The following is a 27,354-nucleotide window of genomic DNA, read 5'->3' as shown; positions in this document are numbered from 1 at the left end:
CCGTTGAAGAGGAATTTTGTCCATGAGTCCCTGCAGTTTTCCCATGATACTCTACAAGTCTAACCAGTAAACTGTATGAACGTTTGTTTGTCCTGTTTTGATTTCTGGGACCATTCTAAAAAGAGTTGTCATCTTACATTTGGGATGTGAATATATTTAGCCACAGGTGTTTTGTTGAATATTACATAACAGCAGCTCAGGGCCCTCAGAAACATGAGCAACATGCTGGTATTGGACGCGTGTTTCAGAGACTTGACTGAACCGCCCTAATGTCATGCATGAGCAACGAAAGCTGGCTGAGTAATCATAGCAGGAGGGATGAGAAGCCAGCGACACGTCTTCAACATTGTTGTTGGCAAGCCACCGACAGGATTGAAATGCAGCTTTTTAAATGGGTGGACGTCAGCTAGGTCAGCATGCTTTGGGGAAGCATGTGGAAATAGAACATAGTGGCAAAGACAGCTGGAGTAAAATCCATAGGAGGGGTGACAGGATGCAAGGCGGTTTGGAGACTGTAAAAAAAACCCAGAAAACTGAAGAGAAATTCAGCAGAGTTGCACAGTTATCTTTCATTTATATGCAAACTTGAGCATCTTATAATCAGGATCATGTTATATTTGAACCTCCTGTCTTCGTTCACATTTCGTCCACCTGAAGTTAGCAATTTAGACTGAAGGTCATTTTTAAAATGGCAAGATTCGGTTACCTCTGGATGCATGAAAATGGTCCAAAATTGCACCTGAAGATTATATACTGTATGTCTGATTAGCATCTGCTGAAAGTCCTGGGTTGAGATTATTTCTGTCAGAGGAAGATTAGACCATGCTCAGTCACTATAAATGTTTAATGACTATGTCCAATAATAGCATTAAACATTACTCTTGCTTGTGTGGTCCATTTTTAAGCACAATGCACTTGTCTATTTTTTCGCATAGCTACAGATCAGATTACTTTTTAACTTGAATGTAGTGCAGACAACCAAGAAACTTTAAATAATTTACATATGTTGGCTGCCACTGTTTCTGCTGCAAAGACATTTCACATCAAATATGGATTTGAGTTAGGTTTCCTTCTGTTTGTCAGTTTCCTCATTAGGTCAAATGAAAAAGTTTTTCTTTTTCATTTCATTTCATTTTTTAGGTTAACAAAAAACACCTTCACCAATCTCGAAAAACACAAACATTACCATTTTCTGGGGTCAAGACCTTTAAATGACTTTAAATGATATTGTGTAATTGTGTTTTTTTTGCCACGTGACAGGTGATTAGGTAACAGGCTATTTATTTCCAGGATTACTTGTGCATTGCATCTTTCGCCTTGTGTTGTTTTGAAGTTTCAGACGTGTCCTTGAGAGAACCCTCATCTTCTTTGTTTTGTTCACAGGACAAGATGTTTTGATATGAAGCACCATCATGAAACTCAACGCTCAGTCGCAGGAAGTTAAAGAATATGAAGGTCTGTGTGTTTCACAGTGGACTACAACATGTTAGATTTTCACATGTGATATTACTGGTTGAAGGGGAAAATCAATCCATCGCAGCATGAGATTTTAAATCTTACCTGAAAGAGCAGTTCTCGTCATGAAAAATAGAAAAGTCACTCGTCTGATTTACTGGGCCGAATTATAACTAACACACTTTGAAATCAGAATATTCATTTTTTATGTCTTTTATCATTTCATACCCTGAGTCATGGGAGTTTGATATCATAAAAATCCATACCACATATTTTCTAAAATGTATTATCTGACAGTTTTATTCACTCATTTACACTATGTAATATTAAGTTGACCTTAGTGTGGGAGTCTGGCTGAGACTCCTGCTTGCTGGGCAGATTCCATCAAGGTTGCACATGTCAGGACTTTAACTCAGGCGCTGGAAAAAGGGTGCATGTGGGAAGACAGCACCTGTCTGTTTGCAGTACAAACAAAGTTTTACCTTTAAATGTCAGCAGAAAACAACACTGACCGGTTAGAAAGAGAGCAGCGCCATTACAAGTGGGTGGCTTTTTTCTAGACCTCCTTCAGGCTGATCCTACTTTACCTGGTGGATTTACTTGTGTTAGCTGAGTATCCAGCTTGAAACGGCTTTGATTAGATTCCAGTCCAGCACAACATGATGGCTGAGTCTGGTTTCCCTTTACCACCAGAGGTTTTCTGTCCTCTGTGTGTGGATGGCCTGAGAGATCCAGTCACCATCCCCTGTGGCGACACTTACTGTCTGGAGTGCATCAAGATTTACTGGGATCAGTTCGACCACATGGGGGTCTACAGCTGCCCGCAGTGCCGGGCCACCTTCACGCCGCGTCCTGTCCTGAGACGTAACCTCCCCGATGTCAACCACGAGCCTCGGCAGCATCTTCCAGAGCTCACTCCTTTCCCCGACATGAACCGCGAATCCTTCTGCGACTTCTGTGTCGGCCGACGCAACAAGGCTGTCAAGTCGTGTCTCATGTGCCTGGCTTACTACTGTGAAATACACGTCAAGCCTCATTATGAGTCATCTACGTTCAAGAGGCACAAACTGGTGGATGAGACGGGACACCTGGACAGGAAGATCTGCCCCCAGCATGAAAAAGGTCTGGAGCTGTTCTGCCGCTCTGATCAGATGTGTATCTGCGTGCTCTGCACTGTCAGAGAGCACCGCAGCCACAACATCGCTTCTGCGGAAGAAGAACGGGTTGAGAAACAAGTAAGAACTCACTTTTCAATCAACATGTGCAGCTCATCTGAGCAGTAGACATTTTGAATTTGTCAATCCAGCATATTATTAAATCCCCCACCTTTAATTCGCCTCAGATTTTGATTTATCAATGGGAAATAAATCAATTTTGAGTTTTGTCAAACTGAAAATGCATGAAAACCAAATCTCCTGAATAAGCTATGTCTGTTTTCTGGCAGTAACTGTGATTATTAAAACAGTTTCTCCATGTCTTTTTGTTTTTACAAAAGAAAGTCCTGGTGGTCACCCAGTCAGAAGTGCAGCATATCATTCAGGAGAGGATGAAGGAGCTGCAGGAGCTCAAGCATAATGTGGATGTTCTGAAGGTAAAACCATAAAAAGTCACTCAACAATAGCTTGATTCAACTGTGAGCAGCACTGAAGTTCTCCAATTCAGTGGAAATCAATTGTGATCACAAGAAGAGAAAGGAGTGCTACTGCAGCTAAAAGCTGCTGACAAACTGACTTTACTTTCCAGAGTTGTGCTCAGCGAGCGCAGGCCGAGAGCGATAAGACCTTTCATGAAATGCTGCAAGCGGTGGAGCGCTGGAAGGCTGAAATCCATCAGATGATAATGGCCAACATGCAGGCAGCCATGTCTCAGGCTGAGGGTTACGTGGACCGCCTGGAGCAGGAGATTCAGGAGCTACAGCGGAGGGACGCAGAACTACGGCAGATCCTCGAAACGGAGGATAATATTCACTTTCTGCAGGTACTGACTGATCGTTCAAAAATTAATACATTTCTTTATTTATCATCTTCCATAACACTGATAGACTGCTAAATTTACTGATGTTTAAGTAGTTTGGAATTTATCTTCTTTATTCATTTAACACAAATAAGAATTTGCCATGCCTCTGTATTTTTATATCCTAATATTTTCTCTGGACTGATTTCCATGAGTGTTTAATGTTGCCATTTCTGAATTGTATAACTTTTCAAAACTAACCAACAGAAGGGCTTCAAATGTTTATATTATGAGGACTGTGACCATCACCAAATAATTTTGCTGCCTGTCATTAGGGCACGTACTAATTATAATTCAGTGCGACTCACTCACTGAATAAGTCATTTATTTTTTCCTAAACCAGAATTTTCCAACCCTGTGCATTCCTCCTGAGGCCATGGTGCCCAAAGTGCTCATCAACCCTCAGTTCTCTTTTGGAGAGATGAGTAAAACAGCTCTAGAAATGAAAGAACATCTGGATGACGTCTGCAAAAAGGAACTGAGCAAAATCTCCAAAACAGGTTTGTTCCAGTTGAATCTTATTGTGACATATAGTGAAAACAAATATTGAGCTGATAACAAATTAACCGAACACTGCTCAACTGTGTTTCCACAGTCAGTGAAACTCCAGTCTACATACTTTTGCCAAGAAATGGAGACAAACGAGTCAAAGGTGGGTCTGAACAGAACAAATCCTTTTATTGCATATGATGATGTAATTGAGATGTGTTCAAATGTGTGATATAAATGTTTTTATTTTGAAACAGTTCCTTCCAGGGTAGATTTTCAGGAGCCAAAAACCAGACCAGATTTCCTGAGATGTGAGTACACACATGTCCATACACTGCCTTGTAATTTTTTCCAGTTAAACTGAGCACATTTACATTTAGTGAAACATAAAAACTAATATAGCTGAAGAAAATTCTTGCTACTCAACATTTCATGGTAAACAATTCGAAACTGTGCTTTGTTGTTTCAGATTCCTGCAAGATGAGCTTTGATCCCAACACCGTGTACAAGGAGCTGGTCCTGTCAGACGGGAATCAGAAGGTCACCCGGAAGAAAGCGGCCCAATTTTATCCGGATCATCCGGAGCGTTTCGACGGCTTCTCCCAGGTCCTGTGCAAAGAGCCTCTGGCAGGTTTCAGGTTCTACTGGGAGGCAGAGTGGGGCGGAGAGTTCTCCATAGGGGTGGCCTATAAAAGCATCAGCCGCAAGGGGAAGAACTCGCACAGCCTGCTGGGATACAACGACAAGTCCTGGAGCCTCCTCTGCTCCGACTCAGGTTATTCTGCCTGGCACAACAAGGTAGACAGAGACCTTCCCCGCACTCCCAGAGCCACTCGAATCGGTGTTTACCTGGACTATGCAGGCAACACTGTTTCGTTTTACTCAGTATCTGAGAATATGGAGCTCATCCACAAATTCAAAGCGCAGTTCAGCGAGCCTCTGTATGCCGGTTTTGGTGTGGGGGCTTCAGTCACGCTCTGCCAGCTAAAGCAGAATCCAATGGCTTATTAAAACAGTGCAAGTTTTGCTTTGAGTTGCAAATTCTCAATGCAAATTACATGCATCATGAATAAACAGTTTTTTTTTATTCACATCAGGTGAACTAAAATAACTCCATTTTAAAATGTGGTTCTGGCAAACACAAAAACGGAACTTTCCCTTTTCTGTACTTATCATCCGTCTCTCTCACTTCACCCTGAGGTGTACGAATACTTTTTCCCGTCGGTGTGTGATAAAACCATAAATTACATTATGAGAGAGGTTAGTATGAATCACTGTGAAAAAGAACTTTTGAGCTAAACAGATAAACAGCCTTCCTGAAAGGTATATAACTGGAGATTCACACTTGTCACTTCATGTAAATTTACTATAAACAAATACCAATATAACTAAAATGATTTAATGATTCATATACTTATAGTCTCAATTTTACATTATTTACTGGCTGTAGTATTTTATATTGTAGCTTATCCAGGAGGGTTAAGCAAGATATTTTAAAGACGTCTTTACATACAACCACATAAAGCAGGACTTTACTGGAGGAGGGGTTTGGCAGCAGTGTGAAGCTGCTCTCCAGTTTGAAGAATTTGCTTTTGCATAATCAAATGTACATTTGTTCATTCCAACAAAAACAACTGACAGTGTGTAAAGTAACATAATCAACATACAGCATTTTTATCTTCATAAAATATTTCTATATTTCTACTTCGAATATAGCCAGTGTCTATTTAATGATTCTCTTCAAATGTGCTTAAAAACTATGCTTTTTAGACAACATCCTCACTCTGTTGAGATAAAGAAGGGCTGGAACGAAGCCTGTTAAGACAAAGGTCCAGACATTCACTGAGACAAACAAAGACAACAGGGGAGAAGGGATGGCTGCTCTTAGGATTGTCGCTGCTGTCAGTGGGACCTGAGATAAAGCGGAATGTACGAGATTAATCAAAATGATCTTGAAAGCCCTTCTCTTAATGGCATTTCCTTTTTGTCGGTCTTTCTGTCCATCTCCTGGTCCGGGATGTTTCAGAGCTCTGAGAACTGATGCGCAGCAAAAACTCATCAGCAACATGAAGCACAGATACAAAGCTGTTATCATGTAGAAGACTTCTCTTTTGAAATCGAACGCAGTGGTGATGATGGACAAAATGAACACAATCAGCCAGGACGCGCAGCCACAGCTCAGCCTGTATCTCAGCGGTTTATACGTGAGGAAAGTCACTGGATGGATCGTTGCCAGATACTGCTCCGTGCAGAGGTAGCTCTGTGCCAGCGGTCGCGCGATTAGGAACATTGAAGTGGTGAACAGAAACATCATCCCGAAGAAACAATTCGAGAAGAAGGTTTTGAGGAGATACCAGATGAAAATGAGAGAGAAAATGATCTCGCCCACCATTTGGTTGAGAGGAATAAAATCAGAGGCGATCTTTTCCCGCCGTCTTCTCAGTATGATCCACAGCACATAGCCGTTGATGGGCAGAGCAAAGAGAAGGGACGCTGCATATGCAGCCATCCTTAAAGCTTCCCCCGCAGAGTCCACGTGTTGATCGAGCAAGAAAGGAGACGAAGTATCGTTGATGCTGCAATCATCCATTTTCCCTCTGATAATAAACATTACAGTCACAAACTGGGCTGTTAAACAAGGCATTCTGTATATTTGTATTTAATGTAACATTTAAAACTTGTTGATCACTGTCAGTTATCTCTGTAAAGAACATACACAAAAGTAAAATATTTAATGTAATTTACTTTTATTTGCTTGTTTATTTGTAGGAGTGAGTGTGTTGATTGTTAAGATTGTGAGCAAGAGATGAATCATTCTGTCACTGAGGAATCTATCTCATTCATCATCATGTATTTTCATACCGAACCTTCTGAAATATAATGTAAAGCTCTTTGTTTGACAAAGCTTCATGAAGTTATTTTTACTCACTTTTCATTACCTAATAAATCATCACTGCTACCAATATGCAGTACTTGTCATTGTTTAGCTGCTTCGATTTACATTTTATGAATGAGTTCTGTTTAGATTGGAAGATAGCTTTTGTCTTACCTGGAAGGCTTTGTATGCACAGCTGTCAGGCGATGGTTTCACCACCAGGATGGGTGCATGTTCTTTACATATTCATACAACGTAAACATTTCACAAAACAAGACACATTGTTTTTCATGATATGAGTTTGCTATGTGTCTGTGTTCCTGTCAGCAAAACATTTTTTTCCATTTTTCCTCCAAAGCCCATTATGGCCTCACCTCTAATAGCTCGCTATTTGTAAGACAAATTATCCAAAGGTGGGGCAGTGGTTTGCATGTTCTCACCTAACAGACGCAAAGCACAGCCGTGTCCCTGTATGCAAACGCACAGGTGTTCAGCCAGTGAGCTAAGAGCTGACCTGTAGATTTTATAGGGTCAACATTTGTCAGTGTAGTCAGATCTGTGGGAACATTTCTGTCATTTCTATGTCAAGCTATTTCTGTGACAGAAGTCTGAAAATTAGAAACAGAAAAATAATTATTGCATCCTACCCTCTCCGTGTGGGTATGCACATTTCAAATCATTAATCTGCTTTAGTATTGTAATTATTTATGTATTGAAAATCACAAAGTGGACATACACACGTTTTTAGAAAAGAAAAAATGCCTGTTGGTGCATATAGACATGACTAATGTGGAGAAAAGATGATCAAATGTGACTGGAATACTTTGCATGTTTCTAAATGTCTCCGTGGTTTAAAACAACAGATTCAAAAGAGAGGGTGAGATGAATGGCTTGTAGAGGTGAGACAGAGGAGTAGCCTACCTGACAGAAAGACGTTTGTGCATCAGAGCGTCTCTAAACTTCACAGCCGATGGACGTGCACTCGGCACACTGCTCACCTCTGTGTCAGGTTAGGCTACAGTTCTCAGTAGCTTCAGATGACTACAGGTTAAAAGAAACCGCAGATCATCACAATGCTGCCTTCACCTTGATCTCTGCTTCCTTCTTCGCAGTCACAAGATGAATACTACTTCTGCAGTGGGTGTTACTTCGGGCCACAACGACAGTGTGTTTGGCACCCATGATTCTGTTTTATCGATGGCTGGAGGCGCCGTCAACATCATCCTGGGTCTTCCTTTGAATTTTTATGTGATGGCACTGATAATGAGCAAAAGGGCTTTTGCCTCAGACTTCTTTTCTCTCAACCTTGCTTTCTCTGAGATCCTTTTCTCCGTATCCATCATCTGCTATATTGTGTTTGTAACAACGGGGTCATTTGACTGTTTTGAAGCCTTCATTTTTTTGACTGGCCTCTTGTATGCAGCTCGTCCGTTCTTCCAGTGCCTCATCTGTGTGGACTGCTACGTCAGGGTCGTCCAGCCTGTGCTGTTTCTCAGGTACAAGCGTCTCCGGTACAAGGCGGCTTGCAGCGCTGTTGCCTGGCTGATTACCCTCGGTTGCTGCATCTACTCAATGTACACATATCATAACACTGTGTATCTGTATACATATTTCACCCTGAATCTGCTCTTCTTCTCTGTGATACTTTTCTGCTGCCTTGCCACGCTCAGGGCACTGAAACTCCCGGGACCAGGGGAAATCACCACAGAGAGGAAAAAGAGCAATGGGATAAAAAGAAGGGCTTTCAAAACAATTTTAATCATTACGATTGCCATGGCTGTGAACTTTTTTCTTTATCTTGCTGCTATTCCATTGCAGTGTTGCATTGACTCCATGAATTATAGTCGTATCTTAAGCATTTGCGTGAGCTTGGCTTTATCAACTGGGTTTATACAGCCTCTCCTCTACCTCCACAGGAATGGGAAACTTACCTGCTTCTCTCTTTTAAATGAATAGAAATCTCAGAACGGACATGGCTGAAAAACATATCAACTTGTAGTCGTTTTATTCATTCCTGATTTTCATAGGCTTTTTTTTTTCATTTCTCCTGTGATATATTTCTAATGTAAATGTTTGAATATAACAAACGTGTCTTCAGAGATTTCGTTGACTGATATGTCTTAGTGTTTGAGGATGATGATGATTGACATTAAAGACTTTATTGAAAATAATAATAGTTGTGGCATTTTTTTTTATGAAGTATTTGTATAATTTGTTGAAGCACTCGCATCAGACTGTGTGGATTTGAGATACATTCATCAAATACAGTTTACATCAGTACATTTTCACTTTGTTCAAACTGAACATGATGCAAGGCTTTAAAAAAATTTGAATGATAGATTATTAAAATGCATTGGATTAATGAAACATGATTGCATTGTCTGTGTGTGCATGTACGATTTCAACAAAGCTAGAAGTCTGTGTACCATTATAGGTCATCAATAACAATAACTTAAAAAAAATGAATATTCATCTGTCATAATTTTTTTTTTTTCCTGAAGGGAATGTTGGAAAAAAACTGTAAAATAGCACAATCTCTAGATGCACCAGAATATTGATAATGGGTCATCACAAAAGTATAATCAACAGAAGCCCAAATGGTCACCTACTTTTGATGCAATTTGAGCTCTCACACTGATATTTTGCAATATTATTTTCTTAAATGTTTTTAAGAAAGGTGTAGTCATGAATAAGACTTTGTGGGCAGATTAACTAAAATTTGCAGGAAACAAAAGACTAGAATGAACGTAGAATACAAATGTTTCCTTGCAGCCATCCCACATGGTTATATTTAGTAGGTTTCTGGTTTGTTTGGGTCACCTTTCCTCAGTATGTGCACACGTCAATTTGTTTTAAATGTGCTTGTCTCTACAGTATTAGTTGACGAGAAACAACCCGACATTTCCTTATGTTGATTTTTCCCCCCCTTTTTTAGTTTTCAGTACACATTACAATTCAGCAAATTCACATGCTGTCTGCATGCAGTTTTCATGGGTAAATAAACCTTTTCCTCACACTAGCTGCTCGCATTACAAGTAGGAGGATCTACATGTGGTTAAACTTGTAATTCCTGTTTGTTCGTCAGCTCAAGCAAACAGAAATGGAAGCCTGTATGAGCACGGAGTGAAACAGGAGGATTTTTTCACTAAAGGTCTGAAAATAAAACATCTTCCTCTCAAGCTACAGACCAAGCTTCACTGTAGTGCTGCTCAAGATGTGGTAAGTTATTTTGTTAGTAGTCTTTATGCAAGTTGCCTTTCAAATTATTTACCATGAGTCATATGCTTGTGACACGTTAAACAAAAACAAAACAAAAACTGATAGATAATAAAAATATGGTATAGCTGACCGACTACATTGTGAGATGCAAACATGATGCCCTCAAGACACATTTTCTCTTTTCCAGATGCAAGCTGTCAGAAAGAAAACGTCTACATATACTGTTGCTTCTTTGGTTATTTTCATGGGACTGCTGACATTTATTATGATACATCTATTGTTAAGCTGGCCGGACTCGGAAGTACAGGTATGGAATTTTAAATGCTGGTTAATAATCACAATATTATAAACTTAATTTATAAATGATTAAGGATGTCGATGATCTACCACATCAAATCCACATGCAAGAAAATTACTTTGTAAATGCCTGGAGTGTTCAGCTGGGACTTTTATATGTGGATTTTCCATTAATATTTGTGTTTTTCTCCAAGTTTTTCTCCATCAATCCCAAAAAAAATATGTTCAAGTGAAGTGCCTGTAATTCTGGATGTGATCTCTGTTTGTCTGTGTCTCTGGGATTGTCCCCACATAAAAGATAACTGATATTTGGCACTGTATAACCAAACAGATCAATATCTGTTTTTATCCTGACCTGGAAGTGTTTAGTTTATAGCGCCATCTCCTGTTTTGAACATGCTTTTACTTCTCCTGTCAGGGTTTCTCTCAGGATGTGAGCAGTGACTACAGTGACACGTTTGACGACTGCACGTCTGCAGCTACGGTTGTAACGGATACGGCGACAATGCAGAAGTGGGACGCCTGTCAAGCAAACTTCAGTCGATCCTGGAGAAACACAAAACAAAACATCGGAGTGCCCGTTCACCAACACATGCAGAAGCATCATTCACTTGCTTTGTATATGTACATAGAATCGGCGCTGCACTCTGTCAAACACAACATTGAGGAACCAGAAAAAAGTGAGAAGGAAATATTTCAACCTCACTCTCTTTACTCCTCTTTAAGCGAAGCCATTCAGATTGTGAGACACAGCCAGGCTACTTGTTTCCACACAAATTACAGATCAGAAGCACTTTTAAACCTTAACATGTCAAATCTGCAGATTCGTTTCAGTACCTTCACGCTCGGTTTGAAGGAGTGGAACTCTACCCATAATGCATCATGCTTTGAGATTTACTCATGCTTTGGTGCTGATGTAACATATTACTCCTCTCTGAAACACAATAAGCAGGTGCTGATTCCACCATATGAGGTTTTTAAAGTCACAGACATCCAGAAAGAAATAAAGGAGTGTCGAGTCATCTATAGGATCAAGAGCAACATGAACTGTGTTTATGACAGAGACAGCAATAACTTGCAGCCTATATCTGTGTTACCGGTGCAGGGACTTTGGCTCATTTTCATTATTATGTGCGTCATTATCATATTCCTTGTGCTACTCTCTGTCATTGTGAAACTGCACCACAAGAAAACTGCTGATTACACAGCTAGATTTTTGGTGAATCACAGATATCCTGCTGTATCAGGTGAGCAAGTTCATGCTGCATGCTGAGTTTAATGTTTTGTTATGAGCAAATATTCAAGGAAATATATTTTAAAATACTGGTGGTCACTTTCTTGATTATTAAGTCCAAATTAAATGAAATGCTGACATTTTCAACATGCTGCAACTCATTTTTTGACATTGCTGAGGTTGCCGTGCATAAAGTCAAACTGAATAAAGGATTAAATAATTTTCACTTCCTTAGAACTGATGTCAGAAGAGTACCAAACAAGTCAAATATTTACATTTTCCAAAAAACCAAAAAGGCCATTTTTCTTATTTATCCATCCATCATTTTCCTCTATCCACCTCTCCATCCATCATTTGTGGACCTTTGCGTGTGAATTTGGTGTATCTTAACTTTGCATATGTAAGTTTTATTGGATACTCAAAGTTCCTCCCACAGTCTGAAAACATGTTTTTGCATATTTTGCATTGTTTGTAAGATTGTGTCTCTCCGTGTTTTCCTTGTGTTGAACTGGCATCTTGTCCAGGGTGTAACCACTGTAAGCCGTGATGACAGATGGATGGACAACAGAGCAGAAGTTCCTAGAAAAACTCACGGAATCACAAGGCCAACATGTAAACTCGACCTCCAGCTTATAATACACTGGTGGCAAAGTCCATCCGCCATGCTCTATACAACCACAAAACTCAATGTAAAACTGAAAATTAGAACTATGTTCATGATCTTGCAGACAAATATGTAAAGAAAACCAGTTTTTATAAAAACAGATAAAGTTGAACCATCAATCTTTTCTCCAACAGGGTCACGTTGGAGTCAATCAGAGCTGAATAGGCAAATGAAGAGTACACCCCAGACAGATCAGCAGGCGAACAGAGAAAGACAAACATAGGTAGAAACCTATGAGCAAGAATTAACAATTAACTCAGAATACCCAGAGAAATACCCATATACAAACACTCTGCATAAAATGCCACCAAGCCTGACCAAGATCAGACCTTGGACAAGCATTCTGACTGTGAGTAGGAATCATCACTGCCACATTACAGTGCAGCCCTGCTGTCCTTTCCATAGAGATCAGCATTATTTCTAAACAGGGGCCTTTGTTCAGTGATATGTCATTTCAAGCTGCAGATCTGTTCTTTGTGAGATGTGTTGACTGGTCAGCTCTCAAATGAACAGGTATGTTCTTACCTGTAACATCATTACCATCTGATCAAACCAACAAAGACTTCAACTCGTGAAAACACAACCGAGATGTGACTGCATGGTGCTTTAAAAAGTTAGTTTGATGACTTAACAATCATATTGTATTGCATTGCGACAATTCACTGTAATATATCCATTGTAGTAACCCAATTCACAGCCCACATCACTGTGTAATAAAAACTAGGAAATGTTACTTTTAAGTTTATCTTCAAACTCACATTCTTTCAGAGGATTTTGCAATCACTGATGCAGTCTTACAGCAGTGGCAAAAAAGTGTCAACACCTTTTTGAGAGAGTGAACAGGTGAAAATATGTCAGCTACTTCAGTACTTCCAACAAGCAAGCAGAGAAAAACTTTATCTTCTTGACTCTGTTGTTTTAGTTCGTGGTCAATGACTCACTTTCTGTCAATATGTCAAACAAAGGTTCATGACAAAACATGTCGTTGAGCAAGGGGCCCAGCATTATGACAATGTGCACCTTGTGCACGTCTGCAGTCCAGATGAGGTGTGTTGAAATTAGTGTAAAGGTTAAACCTATGCTTAAGGGTCTTAGTTTGGATTTTATATTAACATTTCTACTATTATGGCTTCATCAAAATAGCATTTAAAACAATACAACCACATTTTCTGATAAAGTATTATTTTTTTTTATCTTTGCTTCAAACTGAAGTAAAAGGCCATTGACAGATTACTCAGATGCATCATGACATTTGTTCCCTTAAGCATCAGTTACTTTGCACACGGTGGTGTTCAGTCCATGCACCCAGATGGAGTTGAAACATGGTTTTCATAGCATGTGTCTGGAAAGACTTTCCATGACTGCTATCCTTGCATCAGCAAAGGAGAACTTAACAAGTCAGATCACGACCACAGATGCATCGCTAACAAAATATTACAGAACCGATCATGTCAAAATAATGCTTATTGCACAACTTCACTCGGCTCACAGCGGTGTGGGTGAAGGGCTGTTTCCTCTTTAACTCTGATGGAAACTGGCAGAAAAACAAGACGCTGTTACAAAATTGAGACGTGGGGTCAATGTGAGTGTTATTTTTGTTGAGTAATCACAAATACAAAAAAAATCCAAGTCACATTGGGTGAATATTTCATGAATTTTTTTGTCTGATGAAGAGTTTCTTGTGCACTTTCTTACCATCTTAAAAACATCTTGCCTATTACAGCCCGCGGAGTATCCATAAAGATGTATTTTTTCACCGTGTCTGTTTGTCTATCTGTCTCTAAACCCTAAGAAGGTGGGATGGGGGCCACAGGCTGGCAACACCAACAATCTTCCTTGATTAGACTGTCAGTGCAAATAATTGTCATTATGATTGATTTTATATGACTAACAGTGAGGGCTTTGTTGTAGAGTTCACAAACTTACGTCACATGGATTCTGCCCGCCTTCTGACAGCTGTCGTCACCGAGTCCCCATGACGGGTGCTGGAGGAGGGGGAAATCCATTCAGTGTGGGAACATGCGTGTGTCTCCTCTATTTTGACACATACTACCAAATCTGAGAAAAGTGTGGGTAGAAATCAAATCAAACCATCCATAAGGTGGTTTGATTTCTTAGCTGAAAACACACTTGAAGGTGACTAAGTTCAGAAATATGAAAATGTTTCAGATGACTTCAGGTGTGTATTCCTGAAATGAATGAAAGACAAAACGATATTCACAGATAGCCTGAAAACAAAACTGTGTGTGCGTGTGTCTGGCTGCAGGTCACATAAACAGTAGTACGAGTCAGCAATCACCCATCCATCTTGTATAACTCTGTCCTATGTGGGGTCTCTAGGCGTCAAGAAACAAGAGCGCTAACCACTACTTTCTTACGAACTGTAAAGTTGATCAGCTAAATCGAAATGTACCGTACAAAGGCAATTTGATGTATGTCTAGATAACAAAAATCCACCATCCATACTGTCTACTAAGACCCCTCCCCCTCTCTGCTTAAATTTATTTGAGTATCAGACATTTTTAGATTTTAGTATTTGTTGACAGTGAGGACAAACTCCTAGTTATAATTAAAATCCTGCATGGATTTTATGTCCTTGCTCCAACACACCTGATCATGACGAGTGGCTCATATGCAAAGCTGCTTGATAAATGATAAATGAGAATCAGGTGTGTTTTAGCAGGAAGACACTGAAAACACGCACTACTGTGGGCCTCCAGGAGAAGACTGCTGGGGTCATAAAAGGTATTAAGTCATCATACTTTCTTGGCATGCCTCATTTAGTAGTGAAATGATGGAAGCCTCAGGCTGAGCTCTGACTGCAGTCCTCCAGCATGTGCTGTATGTAGGGTCTGGTGTCAAGCTGAGTCACGTGGAAGGGGCGTGCAGTCCCAACAGTTGGTGTTGATGAACATAACCCACACACACACCTGTTAATAATCTTGAAGGAGTTTCTTCCAGCAGAAGATGTTCCCTGTTCTCCAATGTTTGCCTGGCTGCTGAAAATATCATCCTCGTGGAGGTTAGGAGTTGACAATGTCTAATTAAGTGATGGATGTTCACCTGAAACATACCAAACTTGTGCATCACAGTTTGACTTCCAAATCACCGATGACTTTCAGTTGAACTTATCATATGAAATGTTCATTAGACTGACTGTACGCCAAGACACCTTATAATCTCCCCTTCACTTCACAAGACTTTGAGCTTTACGTTTTAAACTCCTGTCTATAAAATCTCATCGGTTTATCTCTGAAGGACAGTGAACAAAGGCATTCCTGTGGATGGGTGGAGGAAGGTACATGCAAAACAAGACAAGTTGAAGTTATTTTAAAAGTTTTTAAAATGCTCAGTGTTTCTTCTTTTATTTTGGCGATCATCTGATTCCCTTTGTTTCAGACAAATGAAAGCTCACTTCAGTGCATCGAAGTAAACTCTGTCATAGAAGAATTTATTCACCTGGACCCACAATAGTTGTATTTAGTTTAACATTGATTGGTATCATATTTAACTTCTGTTATATCAATGTTCATCTAAGCAATGTGAAGCACACCTGTGGCTTAAAAAATTATTTTATTGATGTCATCTATAATACAAAACATTCACACACGCCCACATTCTCAAAGGAAACTCCAACATGGTATGTACGTAAGAAAAAGTGTGTGTGTGTGTGTGTGTGTGTGTGTGTGTGTGTGTGTGTGTGTGTGTGTGTGTGTGTGTGTGTGTGTGTGTGTGTGGGAGTTCCTGTGAGGAATTCTATTCAGCCGATTTTTCTTAAGAAACTCGGCTATAAGAGGAAGGAATGAACATGCACACATTGCATTTCAGGGGAAACGCACACACACACACACACACACACACACACGCACACTCTCACACACTGTTTCCAGATAACGCAAAACCTCCCTGGTTCACTAAAGAGAGTAAATCTTCAAGTCTGACAAAAGTGATCCTGAAGACACACACAGGTAAGAACAAACACTTAAGTGTAGAAAAACTATTTCTGTATTGTAAAGGGACTTTTTTGAAAGTTTTTTGCTATGTATCACTTTTAAATAATTGATTTGCGTTAAAGCTTTTTTCATGCTTTGACTCCATCTTAAAATGTCTCTTTGGGGGTTAAGATTAATTTTCATTTATTTAAACATATTAAAACTATGGGCATGTCAAATGTATTGGTATCATAATATTTTTGCAAAGAAGTTTACCATGCATGCTCACATCAAGCACCATGTTGTAAAGTTTGTCTTAATTTTTTTAGGAGATGACTTTATTTTTAAATGTCTTTTTTTCCACGCAGCCCACTGCTAATATCCACAGCTGTTTGAAACATGAACAGATGTGTAACAATACAGATGGCAATTAAACATTCAAAAGAAGAGACCCTTGTGTCTGCTTGTTGCAGGTCATCCTCCTGTCCTGCTGCATAAGATGAGACTTTTCAATATTACGGCAACTCCATAGTTACAGAACAATGATGTAAAGACATGAAAACAATTTCACAATAGTTTTACAGAATTCATACAATGTTACTCAATTAGTATATAAAAGCATGCGTCTCAATTGAACAGTTTTGTGTTTTTTGTTTGTTTGTTTTTTTCTTTTTTCAAGAGATATGAATGAACTGTTGACTGTTCCTCCTTACGTGCAACAGCAGGCCACTGAGGGAGCTGGTTCGAGCTTTGACAATCTTTTTCTGAGTTATTTTTAGCCTTTTGTTTGACTTATTTTGTCTTGTTTGACCTGCAGGACAAAGCTGACCTTGTCAACCTGTCTGTTCAACTGATTTTGTCCTTGTCCGTCCCCAAGCAGACCACAGCTTGTCCTCAACTATGAAACACAAAATACAGCTTGAACCTTGAACCTCAGTCGTCTCTCTTTCCTCCACTTCAGCTCCACTCTCCATCATGGATGGCAGACGCACGCTCCGGGCCCGGCTCCTGTTGGCGGTGGTCTTCTGTCTGCCTGGTCTCATTCAGAGTTTTCAGCCCCTCTTCGTATTCGATGGGAACTCCAACACCCACCGTGATATCACACGTATGGCGATCCTCCGAAAAACCGCTGAGGTCTGCAGAGACATCGCAGAATCTGAGGGCCGGGAATTCACCCTGACTGTGAGTTGAAAATCCACAACGAAACAAAAGGCTGAGCCAAATGCATAATATTAAAAATACCTGGACTTTCTGTATTCTTATCAGGTAATAATATCACAAGCACTGCTTGGGTGTATTTCCTCTAATACAGAGTGATAGATTTTATTCCATATGAAAGATGTACCAGGTCATGGTTGGTCCTAACATCTTCACAGACCTGCATATTCTCAATATTTCCCTGCCTGATAACGAACCCACTTCATAAAATCTGGTGTGTTGAAGACAAAACACAGATGAAAACATGCAGGAATGTGACCTGACAGGAACAGGAGTGCCCACTTATGATATAGCTCAGAAGTTCCGTAAAAAGATCTCTTTATAAATATCTCACATGTACCAAATCACTTGAGCCCTGGTTGTTTATATATAGTTAATGGGGATGGAAGTAAGTTTACTCATGTACTGACTGATTTGTGATTTCTTTATCCTTAGATTGATAACAGCTTGTCGGCTGACAAGGTGCAAAAGGCCTGTTCGTCAGACAGTTCCTCATCTCTCCTCTCCACGGTCATTTTCCAAACTTCCATTGCCACCATGTACTTCAGCAATGCTATAGTGGATGTGGTTTTTGCGCTGAGCGAGGAGCATCATTTCGATGATGAGACTTTCGAGGGAGGACGAGATATCATCACATCCGGTACGCATTAGACCGCACAAAAAGAAACAATTCATCACTTCATCTAGTTTATCATTGGCATACCAAAAAGATTGATTGAATCTGAGAAAAGTAAATGTATTAAATCAAGAAAGTCTCTGGATATTTTAATGAAGTTATGTTTTTATATTGCATCATACTCAACATTATTCAAATTTTAGATGATATACTCGTATATAGAGAAAACAATTTCAACAATGTGTCCTGAGTTGCAATTGAATTTAGGGGCATGTTTAGTGAATTGTCCCTCAAAGATGTTCAATGGAGCCCACACATATTCATATTTTTCAGTCAATCTCTACATCTGAACAGACATTTGACATTTATTACCAGACGCCATCCATTCATCCATCATCCAACTTCGGGTGGTGGGACACTGGAGCCAAATCCAGTTGATAATGGGTGAATGATGTGTGTTTTCTGATGAGTTAGGTGTGTCTGCTGTGAAGGCGAGTGTGAAGCGCGAGAACTTTCTGGCAGGGCGTTGGACTCTGGGAGGAGTCTGTCACACCCTACAGGTGAGAATGGCCATTATTCAGTCACCAGGGGAATGTCAGAGTTGAACAAACTTTCCTCAAAACTCATATTGTGCGGAGTTTTGACTCACTTGTACATTCTGTGTTCAGGACTTCTACAGCCACAGTAACTGGGTGGAGCTGAACAACAAAGATCCATACAGCGCTCTGATCAAGCCGGACGAGCCGCTTGAGAACCTGGCAGGTGGGTGACTCACTCCTGTATGTAAATGGAACATATAGAAGCAAACAGTGTCTGTAGAGCTTCTCCCTGGACACACACTATGTCTACGCTTCAGTAGAAAACCACATCAGGTGCATTTCTTCCTGTCGCTTGTCTGTTAACAAATTCCCACTCTGCTATGCGAGGTTTTACATCACCACACTCAAAAGGATGCATTGTTGCAAAATATTTTCAACATATGTCATCCAGGGGACAACAATGGGGATGACTTCTCACTCAACGCATGTAGTTTTTCACAAAGCCAGTGCTCTTTAGGTATTTGTAAAATGATTTTAAGCACAATGCAGACTATAGACACTACTCAGTGACTCTAGTCACCAAATCAGATTGGTAAATTCTCTCTGCTTTAAATTTCCAATATGCAATATTTGTAATGTAATTCTAATATAGTTTCAATTTAAAAAAATCAGTGCAATAACATGCTTCAAGAGTCCTGATGTACATTAATTTAACCCTGACAGCCACACTTTACATAATTTGTTAGTTTTTAAGTTTTGAGAATTTCTTTTTTCGTCAAACATGTGTTTGACAGTCCCTTCTAGCTACTTTCACTTTGTAAAGCACATGAATGACTTAATGCATCTTTTACTGTTTCTCCACAGTAAAAATAATGCATGTTACAAAACATATTGTCAACCTATATTTCAGCAGCTTGGGTCAACACAAATGCATTTTCAAAAATAAACTGAAAATATAGATACGTTAGGTTTTTTTTATTGTCCAGATGTCATATATTGTTTTGAAGCTACTGTTGCACCCTTAAATTTTCCCCCGGGGACAAATAAAGTTACTGAACTTACTTTACGATACTCCTTCAGAAATCATTTGGCTTATTATAAACCCCCTTTTATCTCTGACCAATGTTAATGTTGTCAGCAGTATTTAGACTCAGTCTTAGTCCTGTTTTAGACATCCTCATCCTGTTTGGGTTTTAGTTGGCTAAAAGTAAGTGATTTGTTTTTCTCAGTCCAAGAATAGAGTAACTCCTTGGTCATTGTCAGACAGGATTGGCATCTTGGTATGTTTCTGAAGCAGTTGTACTGAATATGTCAAATTATTTTATTCCATCTTATTTTTCTCATTTTCTCAAATCCTTTCAGGTAAAAATCACTGTAGATAAATTATGTATTTGCAGAAATCCTGTGTTTTCGACAATGGTTCAGACCTAGAATACGTACTACTGTATTTGCATGTTTATCTATTTTTTTCTTCTTCTTCTCATTTGCTTCAGGACTAACTACACCAACATGTAGAAATTGTACAGGAGACAATTGTGCCGACAACCTTCTGCCTGACTTGCTGCAACAAGGCCTCATTACATCAGGCTACTTCAACATGTTCTCCAGAGCCAAACCTGCAGGTAACTCAGAGAAATGTAAATGTCACTCTTATTCTGAAAATATACTGAAGCAAAGCAGTGAAATATCTCCTTCCTCTTTCAGGCAAATGCAGCCATGGTGGATTCTTTGACAGAACGAGCAGGAGGGATCCAGTGGGAGGCATAAGTAAGGACGATGTTGGCGCCAGTCATGGCTCACTCCACCACCAAGCAGCTAATGTGGCTGTAAATGCCACTATAGAGCTCCTGGAGGACATCAGAGCAGCTGTTGGAAACATAAATTTCCTGCGGTATGGGTTGACTTTTGGTTGAAATGGATTTATAAAGCAGCGACACAACAGTCCTCTCAAGGCACTCAACATGGCAATAAATAATCCTTTTTTTTTAACAGCAAATCCCACATGATCAAGCTCTATCAGTGTAAAGATGATGTCCAGACTAAAAATATGAATACACAAAATCATAGACCAACAGGGAGCAGAAGGTGCTGGAGATGGATGAAAAAACCTGATGGCATGCAAAGATGACAGAAATGCAGGAGAAATGCTTTCAAAACGTATAATGGAATCATTTGAGTAATTTTTGAGCTCTATAAAAGAGAAGAGACATTAATAATTTAATGTGGCTGGCTTGCAAATAAAATCAGAGCATTTGCTTAATAAGTCTTCGGAGGACTGATCTGCTAAAAAGCGGCATGACTATAAATTATAATTTAATAATCAGTATTCATTCTCAACACAGTCATCCAGATAAGAGCCAAAGATAAGAGAGTGTAATTACGTGGGTCGTCTTCTCTCTGCAGACTGATGGGCCTCTCTCAGTCGTCTGTTCTGTGTTTTGTCATCGACACCACGGGCAGTATGAGTGACGACATCGCTGAAGCAAAGAGGGTCTCCTTTGAAATAATTGACAGGAAGAGGGGAACCTCTCAGGAGCCCTCAGCTTACATCCTGGTTCCATTCAACGACCCAGGTTGGCAGTGCACTTGGAAACGATTGTTCTTTAGCACAGAAAACACATACATATACTGATTTTGCAATAAGTGTGTCGAAGCTATGAATGAATATGATCTATTTCAAGGTTTTGGGCCTCTGATGATGACGACAGATGCAGATATGTTCAAAGAAAGTATCAGCAAGCTGTCTGCAAGTGGAGGTGGAGACATCCCAGAGCTGTGCTTGTCTGGACTGCAGGTGGTGACAATTCAGTGAACTCTTCTTGTACTGAAATACACTTTTCAAAATATTTTTATTGATATAATTTGCTTTTTGTTTGTGAATGACAGCTTGCCCTGACAGCTGCTCCACCCTCCTCCGAGATCTTTGTGTTCACTGACGCTCCAGCTAAAGATGCTGATCTGAAGAGCACCATCACCGCCCTTATCGAAAGCTCCAAGTCTGTGGTATGAATCAAACATCAACTATCATTGACTTTCCAGTGTTTGCTCACCTCATGAAGACAGTCACAGCAGACTATCCAACACCATGTGTGTCCTAACATGTGGTCACTGGTTCATGTTTCAGGTCACCTTCATGCTCACGGACGTCCTGGCCAGCCGGCGCCGCAGAGGCCTGCACAGTTTGTTTTCACGCGCAATGAGTCAAGCAGATGCTCAGCTGTACCGGGACCTGGCTCAAGCCTCTGGAGGTCAGGCCATCGAGGTCACCAAGGCAGATCTTTCTGCGGCTACTAGTGTTATAGTGGACTCGTCAGCCAGCGCTGTGGTGAGACAACAGAGAAAATCCTGGCAGGCTGAAGACGGCTCTCTGAACAAGGGCTTTATCTTAACTCACTCCTCTTTCAGGTGACGCTGTTTCAGGTGGTGATGAATCCTGGAAGGAATGAAAACTTTACCTTTACCGTGGATGGTTCATTGAAGAACTTGACTGCCTATATCACAGGAGACCCGTCACTCTCCTTCACTCTCACCAGCTCCACAGGTGTTGATAAAGGATTTTCTGTTCAGTCACCCATTAAAGATGCCCTGTTTTGTTTGTGATTATCACCAGTGATGTTTTCTCTTTCTTTTGTCAGGTGTGTCTCAGAGTTCCAGTGAGTCCAGTGGTTCTTTAGGATCAATGACCACAGCAGGAAATCTGCGTCGTTTAAGCCTCAACGCCGACAATCAAACAGGATCCTGGAGCATTAATGTCAACTCTGACAAGCCCTACTCTGTGAAGGTTACAGGTCAGTGGCATGTTCAGTGTCTGCCTCTGAGATTTCACATTTATACCTTTGCTGTTTTTTCATTTTGGATGTGTTTGCAACTGATTTGTTTTCTATTTCTGTGTACATCAGGTCAAAGTTCAGTAAGCTTCATTTTCAACCTCGTGGATTCACATGAGGGACGCCACGGGGACTTCAGTCTGAAGGAGGGACGTCCTCTCTCAGGTCAGACCCTTTAAACATCTTTTATTTTTACGCATTGTATGATTTTAAATATGCCGTATTACAGCAATGTAATTTCTAACCAGAAATGTAGCTCAGAACCCCAAAGCAGTAATAATCAGCTCTGAATTCATTTTAATGGAGCTCAACAAAAATGATGCTCTCCATTTCAGGTTAGCAGTTTTCAGTATTTGTGTAGATTCCTGTATATTAAGGAAAGAGATTTGATTCAGATATCATGGTACCAGGCACCATGAGGCCCGAGACAGATCTTCTTCAGGTGGTCGTCTTTCCTTGAGCAAATACCCATGAAACACACCTAACAAAGACAACAGCCTATGGAAGTCAAAAACTGTGTACATGAGGTGCTGCCTGGTGTTCAAGTCTTTAAAAGCAAATCTTATCTTTTCAATATTTCTGTCAATTGAATTATATTTGAAATAAATTCACCATGTTTTTTTTTTTTTTTTGTTATTTCTGTCAATCTAGTCATTTATGTATTCATTCATTTAGGTTAAAAGCAGTCAGGTCAATTATGTATTTTCAAAATGTGTTGTCATCGTTTTTCTGTTTTTAACTCAACACTACTTCCCATGTTTCCATGTTGTGAAATACAGTATTTCCGTAGTTGTCTCCAGCTTTGAACAGATTACACACTCCAGGGAAAATAAACAAATTTTAGGATGTAACAATAGTTTTGGGGGATTTTATTGTCTTTTGGATGGAAAGCTTTTTGTTTATTTTTTTTTTTTCAATTGACTTTTCCATTGATTTTTTTTCAACTAAAACTCACCATGAACAATACTGAGCCTTTTAACACAAAACACCACCAGAGGGAGACAAACCTCTTCTAAATTGGAGGTGAAATCCACCTGCAGTTGTCCACACACTGGTACCAGATGTTGCACACTGAAATCTGAGATATTCGTAGCCACACATCTTCATTTAGCTGACTGGGAGTATTCAGTTGTTTACTTTTAAAGGGTTCATCAAAACAAGTCACTGCAACGTCCAAATTTTACATACTATTCCTGTCAATACATTCTTGGAAATTTGTTTGGTGTTTCAGTAGATTTGAACTTTGAACCCTTTAAAATTGGCATGAACGTTGATTGGAAGGTCTTTGGAGCACTATAGTGCCCACTATAGCACAGTGATGTACATAGCAGACATTAAAGACCACTTCTTGAGAACAGCATTAATTAGCTTGAGAGAACGGCCTGTGGAATGAAGCAGCAGAGTAACTTTCTTGTTAACATCTTCCAGGTGGTAACGCCAGCATCCTGATCACCGTGACAGGAAGTGACACCGTAAATGTGACGGAGGTCACTCTGTTCGACAGCTCAGGACCGACTGTGGTCAATGGATCATTGCAGGCATGTTACATTTTCTGGAATGTTTGGATGACACTTTGTGTAATTGACTGTTTACCATCTTATGCGTGTACAAAAATATTTTTGCTTTGTTACTGTCGTCAACTGCCAATTTCAGTTTTGTTGGACAGCGTATTTCACACTTTGAACACCAGAGTGTGTGAGAATTTAAAATTTTCCTTAATATCTTTAAATCGATTGACAGTTTCGTTTCTTCTTCTTTTTCGTGCACAGTCGATGGGAAGTGGAAATTTCTTGGTGACTTTTACTGAAGTCCCAGCAGGAAACTTTGTGCTTCTGCTGAAAGGAGAAGACAGCAGCTCAACCTCTAGGTCGACTCCGAGCGTCTTCCAGAGACAGGCCTCCACACAAATCAAAACCTCCGGAATCTCCATCAGTGTAAGAACTAAAACCGTGTGCTTTTGGTTTGCTTGACGAGAAGCATTTACCAGCTTCTCGATTTAGGAACTAAAAATTAAGTTTTTCAAATGAAATGTTCACTTATTCACCTGTTTAATTATGGCCCATCTTTTTTTTTTTTTGGTTGAATGCCGAGTTAATGTATGAAGAATTGGAGAATTCATCATAACACGATAAAGAGATAATAAATATGATAATAAAATACTTTCCTGTGCTTTGCTTTCCCTGCTCCTGTCTAACTTCCTGTCCAGGCCCAAACCAACACCACAAGTGTGGAACCAGGAACCACAGTCTCCATCCCTGTTACAGTCGCTGCAACTGCCAATGGAGTTGTCAATGACTCTGTGACTGGGACTTTCACAGTACAGGCCAACAACGACCGCAGCTACGATTCCACCTCTCCCGGGTCCGTTTCCATTGAAGCAGGCAAAGCGAACGGCACCGTGACCTTGACGGTCCCCGCCAATGCTGCATCTGGAACAGACGTCACCCTCACCATCGAGGCGAGAAATGAAGCTGCTACCGACGTCAACTATGCCGTCCTGAGGCTTTCTGTGGCTGCCAAGGTAAAAGACATGAGAAGGTGGTTTCGTGAAAACCATTAAATGCACATTTTTACTTCTACGATATCTTTCAGAATAAAATTTTTAACGAGTACACAAATCCATCTCCTTCCAATCCTTCCTGTTTCTGCAGGTGACGGATGTTACTCGTCCAGCGTGCCATGAAGTCAGCACATCAACAGTGTGTCCGTCCTCTTCATCACTCTGTGCCTCATTCCAGTGGAATTTCATTGCAAACATATCTGATGGCATCAATGGGACCGGCATTGAGAGCGTCACTCTGCGGCAGGGGAACGGTACCCTGAACACCAGCACCGCAGTGGGAGCAGGGGGTGAGAACATCACGGTGGTTCACTACAGCGCCTCCTGCTGCTCGCAGACTGTGGAGCTGACAGCTGTGGACAAAGTCGGGAATGTGGGGACATGTGTGGGACAGGCCAGGCAATCTACCACACCGGCTCCTGTCACCACTGCAGGAAACACAACATCCGCTGGAGGGAGCATCTGCAGTGTGCAGCACACTCTTTGGCTCAGCGTTGTGGTTTCTGTCCTTTGGAGGTGAAAGACATAAGCTGGAAATGACTCTTTGTACATGAAGCTGTAGCCTAAGGACCAGCTGATGAATGTTTTTTTTTTAATTTTGGTCAGTGTCTGCTGTTCAAATTTTGAACAAACAAAATCAATCTGACAGGTGAATTGTCTGGAATCTTCACATTTTTTCCCCTCATATCTGAAGAGTGATATCAACACAGTGGGAAGTAATTTGAGGAATAAATGTTCTCATTTCTTGTTTGCTTTGTGTTTGCTCTGCCCTGTTCACTTTGATTAAAGACACTAAGGTCTATTCTTGAACAAAAAAAAAAAAAAAAAAACTTCACCGAAAGTGATGGTGAGCTTGGGTGAATGGGATTCCTGCATGCTTAATGCCTTGGTATGTGGCTGCTTTGAGTCATGTGGTTTCACAACGTTTGTCCTATTAGGCATTCAGTGTTTTGAAATGAATTTAGGTTACTGTGACAATGAACTGACATTAGATTAAAGGTGGAATACAACATTTTCTCGAAAAGACGAAGCCCCACGTCTGTTACTCACTTTTTGAACAACGCGCATGCGCCAGACCATCCGCCCGGCTCTCCTGCTTCTCCCAGAAAACGCGGAAGTGTACGAGCGCGATCTCCTCTTCTCCAGCGTGCACGGCTCTGTACAGTTTCTGCGATCCGCCTCGCTCATAAATAAAGCTTTTTTTTTTTCCGAAACAGCTACAGTTTCATTATGTCAGACTCGCCATCGGTAAGTACGAGCTCAGAAGCTCACCGGCTACATAAACACTCTGAATGCGCATGCGCAAAAGGGAGAAGCTGATTGGGCGCAAGCACGTAGAACCGCCTTACGAAAGCAGCTCGTCAGAATGATTGACAAACAGACCCACCAATTATTTAGGTGATCCACCCAGAAATCAAAATGTTGTATTACACCTTTAAGTCAATTGTTTTGAATAGATATTAAGTGAAACCCTTGTCCTGTGTTTTTTTGACTCCCCCCTTTTTCAACACATCTCTCGTGAATAATCCTATCGAAACCAAGCTGCTGTCACCCTGTTTCATGTCTGACAGCAGTACTTCTGTCAATCACCACTGCACATTTTAGATGTTTTCCTGTTCCATCTCCTGAAAATAAATGACTCATATCAGGCCTCTAAAGCTTCATGACAAATTACGTTTGTTATTGTAGTTTTTAAACTTGTTTGCTCAACCCACATACCTGAAACAACTGACCCACATCATCAGAAATGCTGCTCCTCCTGTTCCACGTTATTGTATGCTTTGTTCTAAGCCTATTTAAATTATAGTGATCAAAGTTTCTCAGCAAAAGACAAAAGACTCTATAATTATTTTTGGGAAATGGGAGTGGATTGTAATGAAAACAAAGCCTATAATCAACTCTATTGAAAAAGATCGTCCAGTTCTCGAAAATGTTAGATGACATTTTTTTCAAAACTTTCATGAGGTTTGGTTTTCCTTTGTCAGTTTGGGCCTTAAGTGAGAGAGATTGTTTTTTTTTTTTCTTTTTTTTTTTTTTTTTTTGGGGGGGGGGGGGGGGGGGGGGGGGGTTAGCTGTGCTTGAAATTTGTTTCAAAATATAACTCTCTCATGGGGGTGCAGTGATTAGCACTCTTGCCTCACAGCAATAATGTCCTGGCATCAAGTAATGGCCAGGGCTGGGGGCCATGTGTGTAGTTTGCACGTTCTCCCCAGATGTGCATGGGTTCCTCCTGGGTTCTCCAGCTTCCTCCCATGGTCCTAAAACATGCATGTCAGGTTAATTGGTCACAATGAGAAAAACCACTGGGTGACAAGGATAAAAGTGAGATTTCTGCTATGTAATTCCCTGGTGAGCATTAAACAGGTATTTCAGCCCAGGTAACCCAACAGCTGATCAACAAAAATGTTGCCTCTCT

General features: G+C 40.4%; 3 protein-coding genes across 4 annotated transcripts; all 3 read left to right on the top strand.

The window, feature by feature from the left end:
- The first annotated feature begins 1,979 nt into the window (after positions 1 to 1,979).
- On the top strand, positions 1,980 to 6,929 carry ftr84 (finTRIM family, member 84). Its single transcript, XM_030094709.1, has 7 exons — positions 1,980 to 2,690; positions 2,951 to 3,046; positions 3,199 to 3,432; positions 3,812 to 3,968; positions 4,064 to 4,120; positions 4,215 to 4,268; positions 4,427 to 6,929. Exons 1-7 carry the CDS (start codon positions 2,115 to 2,117, stop codon positions 4,966 to 4,968), a joined length of 1,716 nt encoding a protein of 571 aa, XP_029950569.1. The 5' UTR covers positions 1,980 to 2,114; the 3' UTR covers positions 4,969 to 6,929.
- A 2,964-nt stretch (positions 6,930 to 9,893) lies between these two features.
- Positions 9,894 to 11,729, top strand: LOC115390339 (ecto-ADP-ribosyltransferase 4-like). The gene is made up of 3 exons (XM_030094172.1): positions 9,894 to 10,051; positions 10,239 to 10,358; positions 10,767 to 11,729. Exons 2-3 carry the CDS (start codon positions 10,239 to 10,241, stop codon positions 11,619 to 11,621), a joined length of 975 nt encoding a protein of 324 aa, XP_029950032.1. The 5' UTR covers positions 9,894 to 10,051; the 3' UTR covers positions 11,622 to 11,729.
- Positions 11,730 to 15,960: 4,231 nt separating this feature from the next.
- On the top strand, positions 15,961 to 25,978 carry vwa10.2 (von Willebrand factor A domain containing 10, tandem duplicate 2). Of its 2 annotated transcripts, XM_030094078.1 has the most exons (18): positions 15,961 to 16,214; positions 17,140 to 17,360; positions 17,832 to 18,036; positions 18,487 to 18,572; positions 18,681 to 18,774; positions 20,045 to 20,173; positions 20,256 to 20,442; positions 20,955 to 21,124; positions 21,233 to 21,345; positions 21,438 to 21,554; positions 21,676 to 21,876; positions 21,957 to 22,092; positions 22,187 to 22,339; positions 22,451 to 22,543; positions 23,807 to 23,916; positions 24,148 to 24,312; positions 24,585 to 24,899; positions 25,030 to 25,978. In XM_030094078.1, exons 1-18 carry the CDS (start codon positions 16,049 to 16,051, stop codon positions 25,456 to 25,458), a joined length of 3,090 nt encoding a protein of 1,029 aa, XP_029949938.1. In that variant the 5' UTR covers positions 15,961 to 16,048; the 3' UTR covers positions 25,459 to 25,978. The 2 variants fall into 2 exon arrangements, with proteins under 2 accessions (XP_029949938.1, XP_029949939.1); XM_030094079.1 differs by lacking the exon at positions 15,961 to 16,214 and having other exon boundaries at positions 16,949 to 17,360.
- The last annotated feature ends 1,376 nt before the right edge of the window (positions 25,979 to 27,354 follow it).

The sequence above is a fragment of the Salarias fasciatus genome, chromosome 6 (genome assembly GCF_902148845.1).
Source record: "Salarias fasciatus chromosome 6, fSalaFa1.1, whole genome shotgun sequence".
In the NCBI taxonomy this organism is placed as follows: domain Eukaryota; kingdom Metazoa; phylum Chordata; class Actinopteri; order Blenniiformes; family Blenniidae; genus Salarias; species Salarias fasciatus.
The sequence above is the reverse complement of the archived record's forward strand: the minus strand, read 5'-3'. Positions and strand labels throughout refer to the sequence as shown.